The following is a 25,601-nucleotide window of genomic DNA, read 5'->3' on the forward strand; positions in this document are numbered from 1 at the left end:
AAAGGAATGTGCAGAACAGATCTGGGGGCATGTGGGGAGAGGTGGAAGTCCCACTGCAGAAGCAGAAGTCATTCCACTCACCCAGTGACTTAGCACTACTTGGGATTTGATATATATATATGTGTGTGTGTGAGTGAATTGTTGGACATTATGGAAATGTTTCTAAATATCTCTTTGCTATCCCTGCAAGTCCAAACAGTGATGAGTAACTCTCAATGACCTTCACATGCACTTGGAGTTTGCTGTGCGATTGTGATCAAGTTCTGCCCTCTAGACGGTGTTGATGACTAAGAGGACACTCAAGGAGATTGGTTCTACCTCAAGGCTTTCTTCCTCTCAGCCCTTTCTCCATCCATCATCGCCCATCCATCACTGCCCGAGGAAGTTATGGAGAGCTTTCAGGTCCGACCTTCTGATGGATGCTTCTGATATCTCCAATCCCTCTTCCAAATGAATCCATCACAACTAACAATAATGCATCGGTTACTTTCTGCTGGAGAAGAAATACGCCACTGTGTGGAACGGCCCGGCGGCAACCTGGCGAGACGGTCACAACACAGCCGTGTCCGCTGCCCATCCATCATGCCATGGACATCCAATAAGACCTGTATTCACACTACACTTCAACATTTGGGTCTTGCTGTGAGTTATGAGCAGCTGTGTTGTGCTAAAGGAAAGAAGGATGTTGGCAACCCTGAGCAAAGTTACTTTAGGATCCATGAACATTGCTCACATTCTGTCTTATATTGATTTTAAATCCGAGAGGAGAAGTGGGGATTCTCTCGCCCGCAGGCCCACCAGAATTGATAGACTGGCCAGCGAGGATGTTGAGGGCAAATGCCCACCTTTCCAGGGCCTGACATATTGTGTGTGTGTGCCTGTAATGAGCTTGAGGGGCGGGGTCAGCCTGGATGATGCCCTGAGTTCCTTTCAATTCTCAGAGGACTGTACCCTGCTGTCAGCTGGTTTAGATGCAGGTCAGCACTCAAGATGTAGACAAGCAGAACGAATGGTTAGCTCTTCCTTCAAGAAAACAGCATACCAGGACTGGTCCCCATGAAACAGTTGCCAGGACTGAAGCTCTCTGCCTTCTCCTTCCCACTAAGTCTCCTCCCCTGCCAGATGTCTCCGAAGCAGCCTTAAACTAAGTTGGGGTGGGGCCACCATGCCCACTGTTATGCTACATGCAAGGCTCTCTGTGACCTTGGAGACAAGCGGCCCCTCCTTCTCTGCTTCATGTCCTGAGTCTGCATTGCTTTCTGCTCTAGCTCTTCTCTCTCACTCAAGCCGGTCGCTTCTTCAGCCTCCAACCCTCCTGTCCTCCACCTTCATCCTCCGGCGTGTCCTCAGCGTCCCACCACCACTGCCCAGGTTCTGAGTCTTCCTCCCCTGAGTCTTCTTCCCTGGCTGGTGCCTCCCACTCCTCCTCTTCATCCAGCCAACACCTGACATCCCACTTGCTCTGTGCTGGGTCCAAAACTGCAGCTAATGAAGAAGCCCATTGACACCCATTGGAGTGTCAATGCTGTGAGCTCCTCCATCCTATGCTCAGGATGTATCTATGTGCCAATCAATCCAAATATTCTAAAGACACTACAGTCTCCGCTGACCTTCATTCCAAGGAAACTAACTCCTGGGTAAGCGCAGAAACTCCTGGAGTCTCTCACTGCCCAGAGATTGGGCTGGCATGTCACATTCTCCCTTCTTGTGGTTTCCAGCAACTGGTGTTGCTGGCATTGCTGCCTCCAAGGGGGGAAGGTGCAAAATAGCCATGATGCCTAATAGTTATCAATAGCCTTGTCCTCCATGAATCTGTCCAGTCCTCTGTTCAGGCCATCCAAGTTGGTAACCATCACTGCCTCCCGTAGGATGCCAGTTCTGTTGTCTAACTATCAGCATCATGAATTGTCGAGTTGGAAGGGCCATCTAGCCCAACCCCTGGAAATAAGAACCCAGGAAGATCCCTGCAGGATCAGGCCAGTGGCCCATCTACACCAACATCCTGTTCTCTCAGATGCCTGTGAGAAACCTGCAAGCAGGATCCAAGCACAAGGGCAACTCCTCCCTCCTGGGACTGGCATTGCTGCCTCCGACTGCAACTGAATCTCTGCCCCCCTCATTGTCCAACCCCCCCTTCTCCTTCTGGTGAGTCAGCAGCCTGACTTCCTCGAAGTTGTCCCAGGAGACGTGTTACTCATACTGTACCACAAAGGACCAGGAGACTGTGGAGAGACACTCATTCCCAGGACACAACGTCTGCTTTACAGGTCAGGGTGCTTGGCTTTACAAAAGCATCAAAGAATGGGAGAGCCTCTTGCCTTTCAGTCCTCAGCTGAAAACTCACCTCCTCTTCTTCCCTGACACCTCCTTGATCACCCTCCCAAAATGTTAATCTTTCTCAGAAATCAAATCTAAAGCCTCACGAGCTCTCCCTTCCTCTCCTCTAGTGCTCTGAGCGTTAAGTAATAAGCAGACTAAATTAGGCTGAATTGGGGCCTACGCCGAGGTGCTTAACTTGCAGAATGCATTCTTTCCACAGGAGTGGGGTCTATATCAATAGAGTAGGCGGCCTTACATACCCTCCAACATTTCTCCGGTGAAAATAGGGACGTCCTATTCCACCCCATCCAACTTTTCTCCAATGAATACAGGGGCGTCCTATTCCACCCCCTCCACCATTTCTCCAGTGAAGGAAAAGTGGACATTCCAGGATCCAATCAGAAACTGGGATGGTTCCTGTAATTCCAGGCATGGGAAATTGGGGTACTTGGACGGTCTGGCCTCATACGGAACCAGACCCACTGGTCCACCTAGCTCATAACTAGCTTGGGTTATATATATTTTTTGTAATTGTGCAAATCGGTTCATGTTGTAAGTCACCTTGGGCATGGTTTTAACAATGAAGAGATGGGACAATGATGAATCCCAGCCCAAATTAGCTCCTTTGATATGTGCCCCTGTTGAAATGAGAGGTGGGGAGACGGTTGCCCATCACTCCTGGAAACCTAACGGAGTCTCAAGGCTCCGTGACAACTGTGCCGCTGGTCTCCATTCACTGCCCACCCACCTGAATCTCCACAGTGGTGGAGGGGTTGGAGCAGTGTTTCTCAAACTTGGGTCATCAGTTGTTGTTGTTAGACTACAACTCCCATCATCCCTGACTACTGGTCCTGCTAGCTAGAGGAGACGGGAATTGTAGTCCATAACCAGTTGGGGACCCCAGCTTGAGAAACACCAGTAGAGTGTTGGTCTAGGAGGTGGGAGCTCACTGGGCAACCTTGGGCCAGTCTCTGCCTCTCTCAGCCTAACCTAACTCCCAGGGTTGTGGTTGTTTGGGGATTGAATGAGGAGCAGCTGGAGGAGAACTATGGACGCCACCTTGAGCTCCTTGGAGTAAAAGTTGGGCTATAAATGCCATTAATAAATAAACATTATGTCAGGGAACTGCCGTCGGCTCAGAGGCGAGAAACAGAAGAGCAATTGTGTTACAGGGAGCCTCCGAAAATCTTGCAAAGCAGTTCCTCTTCTGGGGAGGAGGAAAGCCCCGCCTCCAGTGGGGAAAAGGTGCAAAGACCAGAGGATGCTGGTGAGAGCCTTAACACCGCTTCTGGGCAGGCCGGACAAGAGGGAAACATGCCCTTGCCATTGCCCATCCTGTGCATATAATAATAATAATTTATTATTTATACCCTGCCCATCTGGCTGAGTTTCCCCAGCCACTCTGGGCAGCTCCCAATCAAGTGTTAAAAACAGTACAGTATTAAATATTAAAAACTTCCCTGAACAGGGCTGCCTTCAGAGGTCTTTTAAAGATAGGATAGCTGCTTATTTCCTTCACATCTGAAGGGAGGGTGTTCCACAGGGTGGGCGCCACCACCAAGAAGGCCCTCTGTCTGGTTCCCTGTAACCTCACTTCTCGCAATGAGGGAACCACCAGAAGGCCCTCGGCACTGGATCTCAGTGTCTGGGCTGAAGGATGGGGGTGGAGACGCTCCTTCAGGTATACAGGACAAAGGCCATTTAGGGCTTTCAAGGTCAGCACCAACACTTTGAATTGGAATTGGAATTGGAATCAGAAACATACTGGGAGTCAATGCAGATCTCTCAGGACTAGTGTTTTGTGGTCCCGGTGGCCACTCCCAGTCACCAGTCTGGCTGCCACATTCTGGATTAATTGCAAATTCAGTGTCACCTTCAAAGGTAGCCCCACGTAGAGCGCTTTGCAGTAGTCCAAACGGGAGATAACCAGAGCATGCACCACTCTGGCGAGACAGTCTGCGGGCAGGGAGGGTCTCAGCCTGTGTACCAGATGGAGCTGGTAGACAGCTGCCCTGGACACAGAATTAACCAGCACCTCCATGGACAGCTGTGAGTCCAAAATGACTCGCAGTAGTTTGAGGCACAGAGAGGGGAGGAGACATTTGGGGGTAACAAAACTCTTATGTTGGGGGAGGTCCAAAAAGAGACCACTCCCGGATTCTGCTAGCGATTGAGCCAGACATGAGCTTTGGGGCTCTTCACTGTAAGTAGTTTGCACCAAAATAAAGCCTGTAAATGACAGGTCGGAGTCCTGCCTGGTTACTCTCGAGCAACCACAACAGCCATCTGACACATTACCTCTTGCCTCCCATTCTGGCTGCCAAATCAGACTCCATCAGTGACAGAAATGCCCTCACCTGTGCTGCTGGAAATGTTGACATCGATGCTGATGTCCGAAATCCCCCCACCCTTCAGGGATGCAACACAGGTGTATGTCCCAAAGTCCGTGAACTTCAGGTCAATGATATCCAAGTTGGTGGTGCCCGGGGAGACATCAGGGTCCGTCTGGGTGATGACCATCCTCTCTGAGCTGCGCAGCGGCCGGCCGTTTTTGAACCAGCTGAAGGTGAGCTCCTCGGAAGGGACCGCCTCCACCTGGCAGGAGATCTTGACCTCCCGGCCGATCTGGATGTTGTCGTCTTTGTGATACGGGTCAGGTGTGATCCAGAACCGCCCTTTCTTCAAGGCTAAAAAGAAGAGAAGCGCAAGGTGAGTTGGGGCAAGGACCCATTTTTATTCACTGCACAGGTGAGACCAGGGATGCAGGAACCTGCCAATTTCTACTTCTCACAGCTTTTCCAATTGGGTTGTCCACATTTTTTCAGCAACTTGGAACACAAGTATAATGTTTCAAAAGCTGCGTGAAACTTTGATGGCAATTTAGTGCAAAGTTCTCTTAATGTACAAATTTTTTGTATGCACTTTTGACTAATGTGCATATTTCTGCAAGCTGCTTCCTTCCATATAATGCATTCATTGATGCTTTCCCCCACTAATACACACATTCTTATGCACCCTTTAATATACATTATTTGGTTGGAGAAGCGTTTTGCAAAATTCAAAGAAGTACAGATTGCAGAGGATAAGTGTGTGTTGGGTTCATGCAATGGTTTGAAATGCTGGAATAAAGTCGTTTCTCATTAAAACAACACAGATATAACCCGAATACCTAAAAAACCACCTCCTTCCTTACAGACTCTCTTGGGTGCTGAGATAGGCAGAGGGGGCCCTTTTGGTCATTCCTCCACCCACTGAGGCTCAAGGGGTGGCAGCACAGGGCCTTCTCTGTAGTGGCCCCTGAGCTGGGAAACCCCTTCCCCACAGAAGTGTGTCTGACACCTTCATTGTGCAGCTTCTGGCAAATGACGAATAGCTTTTGACAACCTGGGATGTATATTTTCAGCACCTACATTATTTCTGTGATTGTAAGTTTCTTTAAACTGATTTTAATATTGTGTTTTCACTGTTGCAACCAAACCCTGGGGCCTTAGGTGGAAGGGCAGAGAAGTAACAAGAAACAAAGTAAGATTTCGCCCCCTTCCTTAAGCGAGACACAACACTATGGCAAACCGTCAAAAAGGGAGAGCATCTCTGTTGGGCCAGCAGTTCTGTAAGTAACAGCTAATCCCCCCCCCCCCAAAAAAAAATCTACATTTTCCTTTGGACTGAATGTGCTTTGCTGTGTTATGCTGTAGCAACGAGGCCAAGGAGAAGCAACCACTGTGCCTCTCTGCCTGGCCTGCTGCTCTCACTCAGCCTCTGGGCGTGCTGAAGTTTGATGCTCCCCAAGCCACCTTAAAAGATAAGCCACTTTTTTAAGTGCCATCCATACGATTCCTGCTCGTATAAGTGTCTCTGTTTTGCTTCGTGCTGGAAAAGTGCCATGAAGACAAAGACACGGGCTGAACATTTTAGCAAGCAAACATTCAGGCTGAATGCAAACTGTGCAAGACAAATAGCAAAATGCAAATTTCAGCAGCAGCACGGATTCCGCAGCCTAGGAGAACTTCCACACCCCCTTATTTCTCTGGCAGCTGATTCCACACCCCCTTACTTCCCAGGAGGATGAGGTGTGGGTGAAATTAGGACACCGCTGACAGTCTGTTGCCCTGGACTGATGCAATGGTGGACTGACCAAGGGGGACATTATCGCAACAAAAGGCAGAAGGCTCTAGACAAGCTCATCGTCCCTCTGTGTCGCGACACGGTTCTTACGTCATTTGGCAATTTTGTGGCCGGATGTGCAGCAATGCATGCTGGGAAAGGTCTTATGAGGGCATCCATAGTTCACATAGGACAGCTCCCTCCCCCTGGCCGTGTGCATGGCAAATACAGAAATCTCTCATCCACACTCAATTGCTTTGACTCTTTGGACCAAGGCTCTGGAAACCAAGCCTCCTGAGGAATGCTTGAGGGAGTTGGCTGGTCTAGCCTGGAGAAGAGAAGACTGAGAGGAGATATTGCAGGGGGGTAGACTAGATGATTCTTGGGGTCCCTTGGGGTTCCTTCTAACTCTGTTTTTGTGATTCTATGATATGAGAGCCATCTTCAAACATCTTATTCCAGAAACTACAACTGATCCAGAATATGGCTGACAGGCTGGTGACTGGGAGCAGCTGCCGGGACAATATAACACCGATTCTAAAGGATTAAGAGCTGTTTGACAGTGGAACTGTCTCCCTCAAAAGGTTGTGGACTCTCCTTCTCTGGAGTTTTTTTTAGCAGAGGTTAGATGGTCATCTGTCATGGATGCCTTAGCTGAGATCCCTGCATTGCAGAAATGACTTTTGGGGTCCCTTCCAACTCCACATGGGACGCGCGCAAGCTGTCTCTCTAGCTGGTTCGGGGATCGGCCCTGGTTCTGGTGCTAGTCAAATAAATGTGCTCCTGACTCCTCGTTCTCTTAGCAGGTGGCTAGGACAGCCAGGATGGGCCCTTGCGCCAATGCACACATGTGCAACAGTAGAGTAGTGGGCTGGAAAGCTCAAAGCCCACAGCTGCTACACAGGAGAGGGGCTGAAGGAAAGGAAATGCAAACGGGTTTGTCCTGTAGCTTGTCCAACAGCAGCTAGGAAGCTAGCTGGAATCATAGGTCTAAAAAAGAGAGTAGATTTGCACATGCTGGCCAGCTTCTGCTTTGCTCTTCTCAGAAGTACGTAAAGGCGAGAAGGGACATGTGTGGTGCTGTGGTCTAAACCACTGAGCCCCTTGGTATTGCCAATCAGAAGGTCGGTGGTTTGAATCCCCGTGACGGGGTGAGCTCCCTTTGCTCGGTCCCTGCTCCTGCCCACCTAGCAGTTCAAAAGCACGTCAAAGTGCAAGTAGATAAATAGGTACCACTCCGGCGGGAAGGTAAACAATGTTTCCGTGCGCTGCTCTGGTTTCCCCAGAAGCGGCTTAGTCATGCTGGCCACATGACCTGGAAAAACTGTCTGCAGACAAATGTCGGCTCCCTCGGCCTATAGAGCGAGATGAGCGTGCAACCCCAGAGTCGTCTGCGACTGGACTTTACCGTCAGGGGTCCTTTAGCTTTACCTTTTTTACCTCCAACTCCACAATTCTCTGATTCTATATGGAGCACTGCTGAGTTGTAGCTTTCCGCTTTTCTTTAATTGTTCCTTTCATCTTTCCTCCCTGATCATTTTAAGCTGCTTTGTATGGGCGTTTGCCTTAAAGGATTTGACACTTTTACAAAAAAGGGAGGCCATTTTAGCAGCTGACTGCTCCACACTCAGGAAACGCCCCACCTGCAAGACTCAACTACTCCAGAACATCTTCTAAAGCAATTCCAAAACATGTCCTAAGCCCTCCCTGTGGCCAAACACGGCCCCTCCTATCCCTTGCCTCAACCAACTGCATTTCTAATGCACAAATTAAGTTGCAACTGCCTTGGCGACAACTTCTCCATGTCCTCTCGAGGTGTAGCTTTTCTGGCCTTCCTCCACCCCAAGCATTCCTCTAATCTGCCCAAACATCCCTATCTTGCGAATGCACATTTAGCCGGGCATGAATGGCATCAAAGGGAGCCTTTCAGCTCCCTTCTGTCAACAGGCTTTGCTGGAATACTTATGGCAAAGTCAGCCGCCTCTGAAGCGCCCACCAGGGACCCAGGGCTGCTCACATCGGCCTCTGCAGAGGATGTTTACGGGTTTGACCATGCAAAGCCCGTGGCGTCAACCGTAGTAAGAAGCCGGCCTGTGAGACGAAGCAAATTGGGCTAGAGCTGAGCCAACAATTCTCAGAAGACTGTTTCTCCCCCCCCCCCCCCGAGAAAATTCTGCTGAGTCTTTTTTCTCTCTCTCACCCCCACTTCGCGATCAAAGCGACATTCACACCGTGCATTTAAAGGACTACGGAGCCGCTTTGAAACACACATGGCTTTCCCCCCAAGAATCCTGGGAACTATAGTTTCTTGAGGGTGCTGATGGCTGTTAGGAGACTCTCATTTCCCCCCTGCCAAAGCTACAATTGCAGGAGCTCCCTGGGAAAAGGGATTGGTGGTTTGGGGAGGGGAATAGGAGGGTCTCATAACAATCTGCAGTGCCCTTAACAAACTACAGCTGCCCCAGATGCTACCCCATCTAAATCAGACTGGCAAAGCAAATTAAGAGAATCTGTGGAACTAGCAAGACTGTCAGGGCACTGCCATCGGAAAAGGGAAGGGAGGCAGAGGGGCCGTTGGAACACAGGGAGGCTCCGGAAATCTTGCTTCCAACTGTGGAACAGTCCTAACTGCAATAGAGACCCCCGGCTGAATCCCCAGAGAGTTGTTGCTGCCAGTCCGTGTGGGCGATACTGAGCTGGAAGGAGCCACAGTCCGGCTCTGCAAACAGCATCTCCCCACCGTCCTCTCCTTCCAGACGCCAGCAGCGCCTTCCTCTGCTCCTGGTGGGGCTCCTCCTCCGCTCCTTAGCATTTAACAAATCCCCAACTTCCAAAAAGTGTCGGTGCAATTAAGCAGCAAGGCATTATCCTGCCAGGGCATCTCAAAACTTTTTAATATCAAGTAATTACTCGGCACTTATGAGACCAGATGCATTCACATTTTCAATTTAAATGCAAATACTGCTGAAGGATTTACACAGGTTGGTCCCTCTAATTTTTATAAATGCCTCTTTCTTAAAAAGGGGGGGGGAGGAGAGGGGAGAGGGGAGGGGGAGAACGGCAAGAGAACTTGATATTTTGCAAGTGTAGCGCTACAGATGTCTCCATCCACCTGGGACCAAGTTAATTAGGTACCGTTTGGCAGGATTCCAGGGGGTGGGGTGGGGGCCACAGGTGGATTCTCTGCAGGAGTGAGGCACTCAGCAGCTGAAGTGCACCTGAGCACAGTTCTGGCACCTCCCAGGTGGGCACCACCCCCCCTCGCTTCTCTCCTTTAGGTAAAAAAAGGTAAAGGACCCCTGGACGGTTAAGTCCAGTTAAAGGCGACTGTGGGGTTGCGGCGCTCATCTCGCTTTCAGGCCGAGGGAACTGGGGTTTGTCCACAGCTTTCCGGGTCATGTGGCTAGCAGGACTCAACCGCTTCTGGTGAAATGTGTGCTGGGCCCGAAGGGTAATCTGAGTGATGCAGTCCAGGTCCGGTCCCAAATCCAAGGGTTCCGCGAGGAGTCAGTCCGACAGGGCCGAGGCAGGAAACCAGGCTAGGTCAGGCACAGGGTCTCAGGCAGGTTCTGGCGAACAGCAACATTGCTCCCACAACCTGGGGCGGGGTCCAGCAGCCTTTTATCTTTGTCAGGGTAATGGCCGGTCCTGATCCCCAGTGAGTAGTCCTCCTGCAAGTATTCAGGTCTCTCCTTCTCTCAGACCTCAGTCTCTGCAAGCTCGGGAGACGTCGGTGGGTTACTAGACCCAAAGGCCGCCTCAGCCTCCCCTGACCCAACTGGTAGTGGAGCAGCTGTAAGTGATGGCCCAGCTGGAGGCAACAAGGTAATACCCGCATCTGGAGCCAGGGCAGGCTCAGGCCCCTGACTCAGCCCAGCTGGTGCCCAGCTCGTGCTTGTTTGCTCACCCCATCACATTGACCTGGAAAGCTGGCTGTGGACAAACGCTGGCTCCCTCGGCCTGAAAGCAAGATGAGCGCCACAACCCCGAAGTCACCTTTGACTGGACATAACCGTCCAGGGGTCATTTAAACCACAGAGCCTAGGGCTTGCCGATCGGAAGGTCAGCGGTTCAAATCCCCGCGACGGGGTGAGCTCCCATTGCTCTGTCCCAGCTCCTGCCAACCTAGCAGTTCAAAAGCACGTCAAAGTGCAAGTAGATAAATAGGACCGCTGCAGCGGGAAGGTAAACGTCATTTCCATGCGCTCTGGTTTCTGTCATGGTGTTCCATTATGTGATGGCCTGGGACTCGGGCTCGGATTTGGAACCAGAGGAGTCTCAGTCTGCACCTCAGGCATCATCTGAACCAAGTCTGGGGCCTGATTCTGAAGAGCCCCAGTCTGCACAGGTTCCCCTGCAACAAGCACCAGCTGGGCCGAGGAGTCAAAGCTCTTCTGGCTAGACTGTTCCCCTACCGGACGTTACACTGCGGTTCAGGGAAATCTCCACCCAAGGTGATACTTGGGCGTGGATAGCTCGGTTGGTTAGAGCGTGGTGCTGATAACGCCAAGGTTGGAGGTTCGATCCCCATAAGGGACAGCTGCCTGTTCCTGCACTGCAGGGGGTTGGACTAGATGATTCCAGGGGTCCCTTAAAGGTAAAAGGTAAAGGTACCCCTGCCCGTACGGGCCAGTCTTGACAGACTCTGGGGTTGTGCGCCCATCTCACTCAAGAGGCCAGGGGCCAGCGCTGTCCGGAGACACTTCCGGGTCACGTGGCCAGCGTGACATCGCTGCTCTGGCCAGAGCCAGAGCCAGAGCCACACACGGAAACGCCGTTTACCTTCCCGCTGGTAAGCGGTCCCTATTTATCTACTTGCACCCGGAGGTGCTTTCGAACTGCTAGGTTGCCAGGCGCTGGGACCGAGCAGCGGGAGCGCACCCCGCCGCAGGGATTCGAACCGCCGACCTTTCGATCGGCAAGTCCTAGGCGCTGAGGCTTTAACCCACAGCGCCACCTGCGTCCCTCCAGGGGTCCCTTACAACTCTACAATTCTATGATCTGACTTAGCAGAAGGCAGCTTCCAATATTCCTCAGGCCCTGGAGATCCACTGCTGTTTGCAGCCTTCCTTCGCAGCTTGATTGCACCCTCTCCCCCCCCCCCACACTCTTCAGAGGCGCCCTCGTGGCACGGAAAGCTTTTAACCTATTATTTAGGAATAATCATTACTGCATCCGGCTGCAACAACTGTGATCAATAGGCTATCTACATCTTAATGTGGAGCTGCCTATAAAATTGACCCAGGAAATGCCTCGGCTGCTGGCAAAGGAGAGAGCCCCGGCCTGGGTTCCCGGCTGTAAAATGCACAAGGCGATTAAACTGAGTGGCCATTGCCCTTCTGTGTTTTTATCCATGGGCTTGTAAAGTTTCATGGGGAGAGGGATGCTCAGCATGGCAAAAGTACAAACTTAAACCACTTGCAAGCCGCTAAAGAATGTAGGAAGAGCCTGCAGGATGGGGGCAATGGTCCATCTCCTTCAGAATCCTGTTCTCACAGTGGCCAACCAAATATCTGTGGGGAACCAACAAGCAGCATTGGGGCAAAAGACCCTTCTTCCCTCCTGTGGCTTCCAGCAACTGATATTCAGAACATTGCTGCTTCCAACTGTGGAGGCAGAACAGAGCCATCATGACTTTGTTGTTGTTGTTGTTTAGTTGTTTAGTCGTGTCGGCTTTTTTGTGACCCCCTGGACCAGAGCATGCCAGGCACTCCTGTCTTCCACTGCTTCCCTCATGTTTGTAGCTTCGAGAACACTGTCCCACCATCTCGTCCTCTGTCGTCCCCTTCTCCTTGCACCCTCCATCTTTCCCAACATCAGGGTTTTTTTTTCCAGGGAGTCTTCTCTTCTCATGAGGTGCCCAAAGTCTTGGAGCCTCAGCTTCAGGATCTGTCCTTCCAGTGAGCACTCAGGGCTGATTTCCTTCAGAATGGAGAGGTTTGATCTTCCTGCAGTCCATGGGACTCTCAAGAGTCTCCTCCAGCACCAGAATTCAAAAACATCCATTCTTTGGTGATCAGCCTTCTTTATGGTCCAGCTCTCACTTCCATGCATCACTACTGGGAAAACCATAGCTTTAACTATACGGACCTTTGTTGGCAAGGTGATGTCTCTGCTTTTTAAGATGCTGTCTAGGTTTGCCATCGCCTTTCTCCCAAAGAGCAGGCGTCTTTTAATTTTGTGACTGCTGTCACCATCTGCAGTGATCATGGAGCCCAAGAAAGTAAAATCTCTCCCTGCTTCCATTTCTTCCCCTTCTATTTGCCAGGAGGTGATGGGCCCAGTGGCCATGAGCTTCGTTTTTTCCCATCAACGGCCCACTACTCCATCAGTTTGCCTAATCCTCTTTTAAAGGCATCTAGGTTAGCAGCCATCCAGTTTAACTATGTGCCGCATGTAGAAGTACAATTCTGTTACTTTGGATTCTACTGAAGAACCTTGGCTCTAGGGGGTTTATTGAGATGACCTTATTGCAGTCAGATCAACAATTCATGCTTTGCCTGGTAGGCACATGAAGGGACTGAGGCTCACAGAGTTTTTTTTCCTGAAACAAAATAAAAAAATTCCTTCCAGTAGCACCTTAGAGACCAACTAAGTTTGTTCTTGGTATGAGCTTTCATGTACATGCACACTTCTTCAGATACAGTGGTACTTCTGGATGCGAACGGGATCCGTTCCGGAGCCCTGTTCGCATCCTGAAGCGAACGTAAGACGCATCTGCACATGCACAGGTCGTGTTTCGCCGCTTCCGCATATGTGCATGATGTCATTTTGAGTGTCTGCGCATGTGCGAGTGGCGAAACCTGGAAGTAACGCGCTCCGTTACTTCCGGGTCACCGCAGAGCGCGACCGAAAATATTTAAGCTGAAGCGTATTCATCCCGAGATATGACTCTACACTGAAACAGAAGTCAACAAACCTTTATATATTGTGAGAGGGAGGGGTATTACTCAGAAGGGTGGTGGGAATGGGTGATTGGCTGATAGGTGTGGTAAACCTGTTGACGAGCTTTCTTGTAAAATTTGCTAGAGAGAATTCTGTGAGATTACTTCCTTTGTCTGCCTTGGCAGGAAGCTGCAACACTACATACTTCCTTTCTGAGCAGCCTCCTCTTTCTTCATCGTGATTCCAAACTGACCACATATGCATGTCTGAGCTCTGCACCTCAGATGCCATTTTTGAACTTAAGTTCTGTGCTTTTGTAACTTAGATAATAGTTATAAGCTTGCCTTCATTTTGCTACTGCAATTGCTGCTTCAAGACCTAGATTATGTAAGTAAGTCCTACTTTTACTTCTTCACAAAACTGTGATTTTTGCTTTTAAGGGGGAGAAAAACTGTTAATCCCAGGAAAATCCACTGCACCTTAAAGCATCCTGCATAACTGTTTCTAAAAGTTTAAAACAACCTTGTCTTAGCTTCTGAGTTTAAGCTGCAAAGAACTGTACTCTGCTGATCTCACTCACATGAAACAGGAAGGATCATAGCTATAAAATATATCTTCTGCTAGTGTCTAAATCCAGACCTGCACATTGAGGGGACTCCTTTACAGTTGTGGGGTGCATGCACTGTGAAGGTGCCAAAAGTTGGGGTAGGATATTGAATCCTCTGCAACTTTCTGTCTGTAGTGGGAAACATGAATGGACTTGTTTGAACACCACATCAACAAGCAGAAGGAGAATGGACCCAAACACATATTACAGGCATCTAGCTGTCTGCAGAAGGAGATTGTCCCTCCTGGTGGGGCATGGCTTGATTTAGCTCCAGATGACTCAAGCAGTATGCTGAAATGGCAAATAAATTCTTGTCCCTGAATCCATCTTCGCTCGCATTTCTCCCCAGCCCTGGAACAGGTGCTAACATCTGCGTTGGGCTTCTGAGACTTCTGTTTTGGAGACGTGAGGTGAGACAGGAAGAATTGCAACTCACACTGACAGACCCTGAAAAGGCACACACACCCCTCTTAAAATAAACTCTCCGAAACCAAAAATATGGAGAAGAGTTTCACCACAGAGGAACAAGGCACCAAGATACCTTGGCAGGAGAAGGATGGAGCTTCATTAAATTTACAAATTTCTCCAGGTAACCAAACACCCGTTTCAATGGTTTATACAAACTTCTGGATCACTAAATAAGAATGTGTTTTACAGATGTATATACAGTTGTACCTCTGAAGTTGAATGGAATCTGTTCCAGAAGTCCGTTCCACTTCCAAAATGTTCGACTTCCAAAGCGCGGCTTCTGATTGGCTGCAGAAAGCTCCTGCAGCCAATTAGAAGCCACGGAAGCCCCATCGTACATTCAGCTTCCCAAAGAACGTTTGGAAACTGGAGCAGTCACTTCTGGTTTTCCATCATTCAGGAGCTGAAATGTACAAGTTCCAGGGTGTTCAAGAACCGAGGTACGAATGTACTGTGATTTGTTGTGGTGTATGTACAGGGATATAGGTTTTCATAATGTATTTTGGGGGGTCTGCAGGGAAATGAGAAGGAAAGAAAAAAGAATTGCAACTCATGGGAACAAAATCTTAAAAGCCCCCCCCCCTTAAAAATCTCTCTGAAACCCAAAATACGGAGAATAGTTTTCCTACAGAGAACTTGTACCCTGGAGCATATAAAACAGGAGAAAGTAATCTTGTAATAATACAGGAAAGGTCCCCACTGCTTGAGCACGGAAGATTAAAAAGCTGGCACCAAAATGCCCACTCTGCCAATGCTGTGGCTGCCTGCTGGCGTTCCCTGCCTAAGTGGAAACATGGGGCTGCTACATGAATGACTTGCTCCTTCCAAATGAGCCACAGAGGCTCTGGAGCATTAGGTGGCATTTCCACAGATGCGGCACAGCTCCCATGCCCTCCCTCCCAACCTTTTCATTCCCCTGTCCAAATGAGAGCTTGGCACAAAGGAGACACAAATCAAGGGCCTGCTTCCTCTTAAGAATGGAGCAGCCAGGGGCAGAGGAAGGAGGGCGGTGGGGGCGGACTGCCCCAGGTGTCATCGCCGGGGGGGGGGGGTGACATTTGGCATGTCACCCGCCCGTGACTCCCAAGCCTACCCTGAGCCATCGTGGGAAGGGGGAGGAGCTGCGCCGCTGTGCCGCGGCCTTCCTCTTCGTTTTGACAGCTCAGGGGAGGCTTGGGCACGCCATTGCCCCCCACTCCTGGGATGTTTCCTGGGGGGGGAGCCTCCCCCAAGCTGTCAAAAGGAAGAGGGAAGGGAGGAAGGCTGCTGGAAAACAGCGTGGCTCCCCACCCCCCGCTGCCCAGGAAGCAGCCTGCCATGGGCGGCTCGCTCCACCCCCATAGGTGTCTTGCCCCCTGGGACACTTGCTGTTAAAATTCCTGCTCCATGATTGCAGTCATGGGATTGTTATCTATCACATGACGGTGTATGTTTTGACTCCACAGAGTGGGATGTGATGGAGACAGGATGTCTGTGTTCCTACAGCAGCAAGGATCCTTCTAGCAAAGTATTGGAAGACACAAGAACTCCCCACACTGGAAGAATGGCAGACGAAAGTGATTGACTTTATGGGATTGGCAGAAATGACTGGCAGAATCCGCGACCAAGAGAAAGAAACGGTGGAGGAAGATTGGAAGAAATTCAAAGCTTATCTTAAGAACTGTTACAATATTGATGAGTGTTAAAATGTCAAGGGGAAGGAAGATGCAGAATTACAGCTGAAAATGTTTGATGATTTAAGGTGAAATTGAGAAAGATAACAAATTTAAATTTAATTGGCTAAAATGGTTGCTGAAAAACTGTAAAATAAGGATGTAAAAAGGGTGAGGTATGGGGAAGTCCGAGAAAGGAGGCTTATGAAAATGAGGTTAAGAACTTATATTTGTGTGTTTGTTTGTATTTGTCGATGTTTTTATGTTGTTGTGGTTGTTTTGTTTTAAAATTGGAAAACTAATAAAAATTATTATAAAAAAAAAAGGATGTCTGTGTTCCTGTGATCCGTGAAGTGGGGCTATTGTCCTTTGTTCTTTTTCTCTTTGCTGCCTGATGCTAGAGAGAGAGGGAGCCATGTTGCAGTGCTCTGTGTGTGTTTAGATGTAAATAAAGTAGATTAGCCAAAATGCTGAGTTGCTAAGGTCTGTTACGCAAGCTGCGCAAACTCTGCGGGTCCCTAAGTGTGCCAGTGTCTGTTGGCATCGGTCGCTGTGATGTTCGGGCAGAAGAAAGCTATTGAAGCTCCAGAACGATCGACCAGGAGGGAGAGAACATGCCAGTGGGGCATGTGTCTCTGCCAGGGTCCTACTCGAGTGTAGGCTGAACTCCTGAACACCCCACCCCATGGCCTCACAACTGCAACCTGGACAACTCTGAGCACATTTCCTCTGGCAAAAGACGACACTCACAGTGGACGGAAAACAAAGGCATGCTAATAGTGCCACTGTATTCTGCTCTGGTCAGACCTCACCTGGAGTACTGTGTCCAGTTCTGGGCACCACAGTTCAAGAAGGACACGGACAAACTGGAACGTGTCCAGAGGAGGGCAACCAAAATGGTCAAAGGCCTGGAAACGATGCCTTATGAGGAACGGCTAAGGGAGCTGGGCATGTTTAGCCTGGAGAAGAGGAGGTTAAGGGGTGATATGATAGCCATGTTCAAATATATAAAAGGATGTCACATAGAGGAGGGAGAAAGGTTGTTTTCTGCTGCTCCAGAGAAGCGGACACGGAGCAATGGTTCCAAACTACAAGAAAAAAGATTCCACCTAAACATTAGGAAGAACAGTAAGAGCTGTTCGACAGTGGAATTTGCTGCCAAGGAGTGTGGTGGAGTCTCCTTCTTTGGAGGTCTTTAAGCAGAGGCTTGACAACCATAGTCAGGAGTGCTCTGATGGTGTTTCCTGCTTGGCAGGGGGTTGGACTCGATGGCCCTTGTGGTCTCTTCCAACTCTATGATTCTATGATTCTAATCCTGGCAGCATCAGGGCGCCAAAGGCCCAGCTATTTATTTTCATTTTTGCACTGATATCCCACCTTTTCCTCCAAGGGGCTCAAGGTGGCATTGATGGTTCTCCCCCTCCCCATTTCCCCAACTGTGAGGTAGGTCAGCCTGTGATTGCCCCAAGGTCACCAAGCGAGCTTCGTAGCAGGGCGAGAGATTTGAACCCTGGTCTCTCCACAAAAAGCCCTTAGTTTTAGTGTTTTCAAGGACTGCGGTTGGACGAGAGATGAAATGGGATGCCAGAAGATGCCAGAAAGCAGTTGACTATCATTAATATGCAATGATAAACCTAGACTGCATCTTAAAAAGTAGAGACATCACCTTGCCGACAAAGGTCCGTGTAGTAAAAGCTCTGGTTTTCCCAGTAGTGATGTGTGGAAGCGAGAGCTGGACCATAAAGAAGGCTGATCGCCAAAGAATGGATGCTTTTGAATTATGGTGCTGGAGGAGACTCTTGAGAGTCCCATGGACTGCAAGAAGATCCAACCTCTCCATTCTGAAGGAAATCAGCCCAGAGTGCTCACTGGGAGGACAGATCGTGAAGCTGAGGCTCCAAGACTTTGGCCACCTCATGAGAAGAGAAGACTCCCTGGAAAAGACCCTGATGTTGGGAAAGATGGAGGGCACAAGGAGAAGGGGATGACAGAGGACGAGATGGTGGGACAGTGTTCTCGAAGCTACCAGCATGAGTTTGGCCAAACTGCAGGAGGCAGTGGAAGACAGGAGTGCCTGGCGTGCTCCGGTCCAGGGGGTCACGAAGAGGCGGACACGACTAAACGACTAAACAAGAACAACAATCATTAATATTATTGTTATTTCTGCTCTGCTGAATGAAGCCCGGCTGACTGGGAATCTTTACCCTCTTAACCTGAACCCTCAAAGGGAATTTTCTGGGTTCACTGCGGAGATGTTTCAATGCCACGTCCAAAGCGAAGCTCACCACATCTCAGCCACTTGGTGTGTCCACCATGTGGGGACACGTTGCAGAAATCAAATAGCTGCTTCGGTCCACATCCTCTGTGTGCATCTTTGCAAAATTCAATGGGAACTGGAGGGAGGAAAGGAGAGCCATTTTGTAGGCGTTCTCCTTATTTCCTATGCTTTCCCTGTTTTCAAAATGTGCTTGGAAGGAAGCTCACCGTTTGAGCTGTAAATTTGTTTATTTCATAAGGAAGCTCACAGTTCCGAGTGTCCAATCTGCTTGTTTCAAACGCTGATGGGCTCCCTGAGCTTCTGGAGCAGGGCTGGTTCAGGCAATAGAGAGAGAGGCAGGCCATCACAAGTATTTTCTCTCGCCGGCGTTGGAGGCTTTGGGGATGAAGCTGAGTTTACTCGCGCTCCCTGACATTTCCATTTCCTTCTCCCAGCTTCTGATCGTTTGAGGAATTCATTAGGCAGTGCAGGCGTGCGGTTTTTGTTGTTTTTTTAATTTCAAAAAAAAAAAAAATCAAGATAGAATTTTAATTATATTTTGTTCAGTCTCATGAGGCTCCCAGGCTTGAGTTGCTTTGAATAAATATGCAGGAGGTTTGGTTTATTATGCCATGACTCATGAAATCTGTATCCAAGGGGAGTCAGGGTTTATATTCTTTGCTATCTCTGAGAGAATCTTGGATGCTAACCTCTTTCCTTGCCTGTTCTGAAATGCTAAAACACACACACAGAGAGACACACATACCAATCCACTCCAACAAAACACACCATGTCAAGTCTGTTTCTTCTCAGTTTACATTTCCGGTTAAGGATGTGAGAGACCCCCCCAAGGAGAAATTGCACCTCTAGACTGAGAGCTGGACCATAAAGAAGGCTGATCGCTGAAGAATGGATGCTTTTGAATTCTGGTGCTGGAGGAGACTCTTGAGAGTCTCATGGACTGCAAGAAGATCCAACCTATCCATTCTGAAGGAAATCAGCCCTGAGTGCTCACTGGAAGGACAGATCCTGAAGCTGAGGCTCCAAGACTTTGGCCACCTCATGAGAAGAGAAGACTCCCTGGAAAAGACCCTGATGTTGGGAAAGATGGAGGGCCCAAGGAGAAGGGGATGACAGAGGACAAGATGGTTGGACAGTGTTCTCGAAGCTACTAGCATGAGTTTGACCAAACTGTGGGAGGCAGTGGAAGACAGGAGGGCCTGGCGTGCTCTGGTCCAGGGGGTCATGAAGAGTCGGACATGACTAAATGGCTAAACAACAAAGATTGATTTTCCCGGTGCAAAGTTATGCATTTCCATGGAAAACATTACAAAGATCTACTCCACTGGCCTTGGCTATTCCTGCCTGCAGTGCAACAATTCTCAGTTTCAACATCTTTTCTCTTGTGCATTCTCCCTTCACCCTTACACTGCATCATGGGCCTTGCAGTATTACACGATGCTGCAAGAAATGTTGAAGGAGATGCTCGATTGCGTGTCGTTTTGAGGTGCACTGGGCAAGAAAAAGTGACCTATAAATTTAATAAACAAACCATCAAAACTTTGAATGAATTTCACACTGCATTATGGGTTTTGTTGCTTTTGATGGCACCCACTAGCCTTCAGCAGCCTGTCCCCTGGCAGATGTCCTGAACTGCTGACTGGGGCTCATAGGAGTTTTAGTCCAGACTGCCTGGATGGCATCAGGTTGGGGAAACGGTTATTATTGCTAATAAAAATATTCACAATTACTTTGAAATAAGACTATAAACTGAGGAGATTTCACCCCTCCCATATCCAAGAATCTCCTGATGAGTCTGCTGATTCTCCAGAGAGGAGGAGCAGTGTGCTGCTTTCTACTTATTGAGCTCCAGCACCAAGTCAGTCAGTCAGTCAGTCAGTCAGTCAGTCAGTGTGTCGGAGAGAGAGAGAGACTGAGTGTTAGAGATCGTGTGTAGAGATAAGGTTGCTGCTAAGAGCAGCTGCAGACACTCAGTGTAGCATTCATTTATGCTTAGACCTTTTTAGCTCTGTATATAGTTTTGTATTATAGTTATAGTTATAGAATAAAGAAGATATTCTACAGAGCTGCTCTCCGAGTGGTTTATACACTGCTAGACTCTGCTATACTCTGCTGTGCGACGACTGTATTGTGGAAGTGAATCCGGTGCTCACGGCTCTAAGCTGTGAGTCCACAGCACTTTGACCTGTTCCAGCAGAGAGGAAGGTGGTCTCTGGAAGTGCTACTCAGCTCGCCTAGCCCAGTCGGGGTTGAAGTGCATGAGTCCAGTTGGTGACACTGGCTCAAGGGCGATGCTGACATAAACACATGATGCAGTGTGACTGCAAGCTACCTATGAATGAAGGAGCACATGCAGCACTTGTCTGTAACAGTCGTTCCACTATAGCTGAGCAGATGGTAGCAATGAACATATCAACAGTCTGCCTATGAATCTTGAATGAAAGTTCCCATTATTGGGGCATTCAATTTTAGGCAAAAATCTGGCTCTTTTCAGAGAGGGGAGAGTGGTTTTAAGCCATGGCTCACTTGCTATGAAGGATCAGCCATCTCCCACATATTTAATTTAACAGTGTCTCTGCCTTAACATGAACAATATTTATGGTACAGTGGTACCTTGGTTCTCAAATGCCTTGGTTCCCAAATGCTGAAAACCCAGAAGTAAGTGTTCTAGTTTTCAAACGTTTTTCGGAAGCCGAACGACCAATGTAGCTGTCGGCTATTGTTTCCAGGGCACCTGCACCAATCAGAAGCTGCGCCTTGGTTTTTGAACATTTTGGAAGTCAAACGGACTTCCGGAACTGATTAAGTTTGGCGCTTTTCTTATTGCTATTTACTTTGCATTTTTGTTTTTGAGGCTTTTTCAGTTCATTTGTTTTTGTGACTGTGTGGAACGCAGTTCAGCTACTGATTGATTGTGTGACTGCGAAAATGGATAAAAGCCCCCCATCCAAACAATGACTATCATCAGTACAGGTAAAGAAAAAAAGTTGTTTTAATTTTTATCATCTACAATACTGTCTTATTTATTTTATAGTACAGTACAGTGATGATTGCTTTCGTTTTATGGATCAGTGGTCTCGTCAGATAGTAAAATTCATGTTAAATTGCTGTTTTAGGGGTTGCTTTTAAAAGTCTGCAATGGATTAATCCGTTTTACATTACTTTCTATGCGAAAGCATGCCTTGGTTTTGGAACACTTTGGTTTTGGAACGGGATTTCTGGAATGGATTAAGTTTGAGAACCAAGGGACCACTGTATTTATAAGAGGAAGCTCCCGCAAACAGAGGACTGAGCATGCTCAGTGAGCCCAGAATTTCGATTGGCTGATGGGGAGTTAGGGTAACTAGGATTATGGGATGGAATAGCCCAGAAGGAGGTCATAGCAGATGAACACTGAACAGGAACTTTCCACGCTGCACCATTTTACTGCAGATCCAAATCGCTCAATCTAAAAATTTACCTACTGTCTACCTTGTGACACCTCTACCCCCCCCCCCCACACTGCCACTGTGAGCCACACACTATATAACTTGTCATCCTGAGGAGTCCATAGTTTTCTGGGTAATAAAGTGCAAACAGAGGTTATGACCCTCATGAAATAATCACAGCGGGATTTATCTGACACCGCAAAAGCCCTCCGAGGCTATTATGATTAATCTCTGGTTCTTATTAAAAGCCCCCATTGTGAATGAGGCTGTGTTCTAGTGTTATTGCCCTATTGGATTACAGAAAGAAAGAGAGAAAACACGATTTATATGAACTACTCGGTTTGGGCAGATTAATGTGCCACGTTGGCGCTAAGCAGCCAGCAGAAAGCAACCAATCGCCACAAGGGTTATCAGTATTATTTTTAGTTGCAAATTAGGAAGTCTCACCTTAAACGCAAATGGAATCAAATTTCCCTCCCACCCCTACTTTTGAGAAAACTTATTCTGATGGAAGAATGGAGGTGTCCTAACCACACACTGAGAGAGACACACCCTGAGCTGTTTGACAGTGCAGCAGATTCCTCCAGGAAGTGATAGAGCCTCCTTCATTGGAGGTTTTTAAACAGAGGCTAGATTCCTGCCCCCAGGCCTCCATGCATTGTACTAGATGACCCCTGGGATCTCTACAATTCTATGATTCTAAAAACAACAACTTATCTGTCACCTTTTTATTAATTTGCAAACGTACAGTGGTACCTTGGTTCTCAGACTTAATCCATTCTGGAAGTCCGTTCCAAAACCAAAGCATTCCAAAACCAAGGCACACTTTCCCATAGAAAGTAATGCAAAACGGATTAATCCATTCCAGACTTTTAAAAACAACCCCTAAAACAGCAATTGAACATGGATTTTACTATTTATGGATCCATAAAATGAGAGCAATAATGTACTGCAGTCACAGAATCCATCAATCAGTAGCTGAACTGGGTTCCACACAGTCACAAAAACAAAACAAAAAAGAGATACAAAAACGCAAAATAAATAGCAAAAACAGACAGACCTCAGCGTAACACTCAAAATGGAAGCGTAACACTCAAAACAGAGCACGTTTGTCTTCTGAAAAACATTCGCAAACCAGGAACACTTACTTCGGGGTTTGCAGTATTTGGGTTCCAAGTTGTTTGAGTACCAAGCCATTTGAGTACCAAGGTACCACTGAAATTCAAAGCGACTTACAGCAATAAATATGGAACACATGCATTAAAAGCAGTATAAAAAAAAACCTAAAACACATTCATGTTTTTAAAAGGCAGGTTGAAAGCATCCCAAATAATTAAAAACCAAAGGCCTGGCAGGAAATAAATGCTTCAGCCATGTCCCCACCAATCTTTACTGCATTAAATGTGATTTGCCATTTCTTTTGACGTTCAGACACCATTTTTTCTGTGGGATTGAGGCCACCCACTCCCTTGTCATTGTATTTCCCTTCCTTCCCTGATCAGCCACCTCTCCACACATTAATTTTTTGGGTACTGTCCTTTATTTGAGGCCCCTGGAGTGCTGTGATGGCTCCCTTGTCATGTTATCTTCATGAATAAGGTGGGAAAGGGGAATATGAGCTCAGGGCTTCCATGGTTGAACAAGTCTAACACCCTCTTTCTTTATCTGAACCACCTACTGTTTAAAAACAGAAATGCAACATGAAGTCGAGAAAGCAGTATCATAAAAACAGAGGTGTGTTTTTTACTTTTTAAAAAAGTATGATAAAAATAGGAATTTGGTGATAAAAGGCTCTGATCTTATGGGTCAGGGAAAACCTGGGAATAAAGATATGTCTTTACAAAACACCTGAAGCAAACTGATGGATGGTGCATCACATACCCACAAAATCCACTATATCACAGAGGCTGACAGCACCGCTCTCCATCTCTTTGCTTGCCAGCAAGATCTATTACCAATCTGGACCTCTGCAATTATGGTGGGAAAACACAAGGGGGGGAATCCAGGATACACAAAGGACCCTGAGTGAGATGTACCCATCACTCAAAATTCAGGAAGTCCCTGTGTGGTTTCTCACTTGTGCATAGTCTTCAGAACATAGGAACTCAAGATGCACCTGCTGGATCAGGCCAATGGCCCACCTGGCCCAGCATATGGTTCTCACAGTGCCCAACCAGATGTCCCAATAGGAAACCAGCAAGCAGGATCCAAGCGCAAGAGCCCTCTCCCCTCCCAAGGTCTCCAGCAACTGGTATCAAGAAGCACTGCTGCCTCTGACTGTGGAGTCAGTCATGGCTAGTAGCCTCTGATGGTCCATGAATATGTTTGATCTTCTTTCAAAACCATCTAGGGTGGTGGTCTTCGCTGCCTCCTGTGGGAGCGAGTTCCAAACTTCAACAAGGCACTGCACAAAGCCACTTCCGACCTCAGGAGGAGGTGGTCTTGAGGGCTTCATGCCCCCAACATGCGCACAGGGGCTGGCTTCCAGCCTCTGCACGATTAGGGGAATCCTCGGCCGCGTGATCCCCTGGCCAGCCAGTTGGTGTGGCCTGCTCCATTTAAGGCAGGTGTGGCCGATCTCCCTCTTTGGCCGCATTGGTATGAGTGTTGCTATGTAGATGGATTGGGGGGGGGGGAGGAAGTGCCATCACCTCCCCTGGATAATGAAGGGTACTCCAATAAAGGATTCCGGGGGGGGGGGCATGGCCCTGTCTGAAGCCTATGGAGGTGAGGGCCTAAGGCACACCCCCAATCGGTGACCCCGGGGGAGTTCCTAGTTGATGTGCATCAGCAGGACTCCCCCTACTGGTGGTTAACCCTTCCCAGACTTCAAGCAGATGGGCTGAAGCCGGATAGTCAGTTAGGACCAATGCCTAAGCCAATCCCACTCATCACCTGTAACCAATAAAGTTGTGGCCAATTTTTGCCCACTAACCTAAAATAATGGTGTCACGTGTCTTTATTCCTACTCGGGGGAGGCAGGAACTCGCCACACAAAGCACCCTGACTCTGGAATGGTGCGCTGTGAAGGGAACAAAACACCAAGGCAGAAAATGACCAGAGCCAAGAACTAAGAGACAGAGAAACAACAGAAGACAGACATGGACGCCAGATGGAGAAGACCAAGCAGCAGAGGAGCACAGAAGCATAGGAAGATTCCTTACTCTGATCCAGACCAAAGGTCCCTCTAGCTCAGCATTGTCCACACTGACTTGCAGAGGCTCTCCAGGTGTTCAGACCAGGTCCTTCCCGGTCCTACCTGGAGATACCATCAGAGGTTGAATCTGGCACCTTCTGCATACAAGGTAGATGTTCTTCTAAGGAGCTATGGGCTTCTCTCATGCATGCCCAGACTGCAAGGGGATACTGAGGATGAATACCCCTTTAGCAGTTGTGCACCTGCGCAGACTATGACCCACCAAGCCCAACCACAGCTTACGAGCCATGCATGATAGCCAGCTTGCTGGATCACCACCTGGTCATGGCAACTGGCCTTGCAAGTTCCTATGACCCTTGTAAGCGAAGCTGTCAGGAGTCTCGTACTCCCAGCTGGGTCAACCAAGGCAGTAAGGTCAAAGGGGAAGAGCTAGACAATGAGTGATCCAAGAAGTCCTCAATGGCAGAACAGGAGGAAGATGACAAGTGGTGTGTTACAACGGCTGTGAAGGTGGATGAAGGCTGCAGCAGATAGGAATCTATCCATGCTATCGGAACAGAGCCTTACTGCGAAGACTGTGCGTTGGTCAGCGTGCACTGATCTACACACATAAAACACATTCACGCACAGGCGTCTTCCAAAAACCAATCCCAAACCCAAACCCCCAAACCCCCATGGCGATTGGCAAATGGTAACGGGGGCA

General features: G+C 48.5%; 1 protein-coding gene across 2 annotated transcripts in view; it reads right to left on the reverse strand.

Annotated features, from left to right (window-relative positions):
* MDGA2 (MAM domain containing glycosylphosphatidylinositol anchor 2) overlaps positions 1–25,601 on the reverse strand; it is a 422,386-nt gene that overhangs the window by 135,391 nt on the left and 261,394 nt on the right. For both annotated transcript variants that reach the window (XM_079987502.1, XM_079987501.1), the window contains exon 7: positions 4,677–5,006. In XM_079987502.1, coding sequence (XP_079843628.1) covers positions 4,677–5,006 — 330 coding nt within the window. The remainder of the gene's footprint in view (positions 1–4,676; positions 5,007–25,601) is intronic.

The sequence above is a fragment of the Podarcis cretensis genome, assembly GCF_951804945.1.
Source record: "Podarcis cretensis genome assembly, chromosome: 1".
Classification (NCBI taxonomy): Eukaryota; Metazoa; Chordata; class Lepidosauria; order Squamata; family Lacertidae; genus Podarcis; species Podarcis cretensis.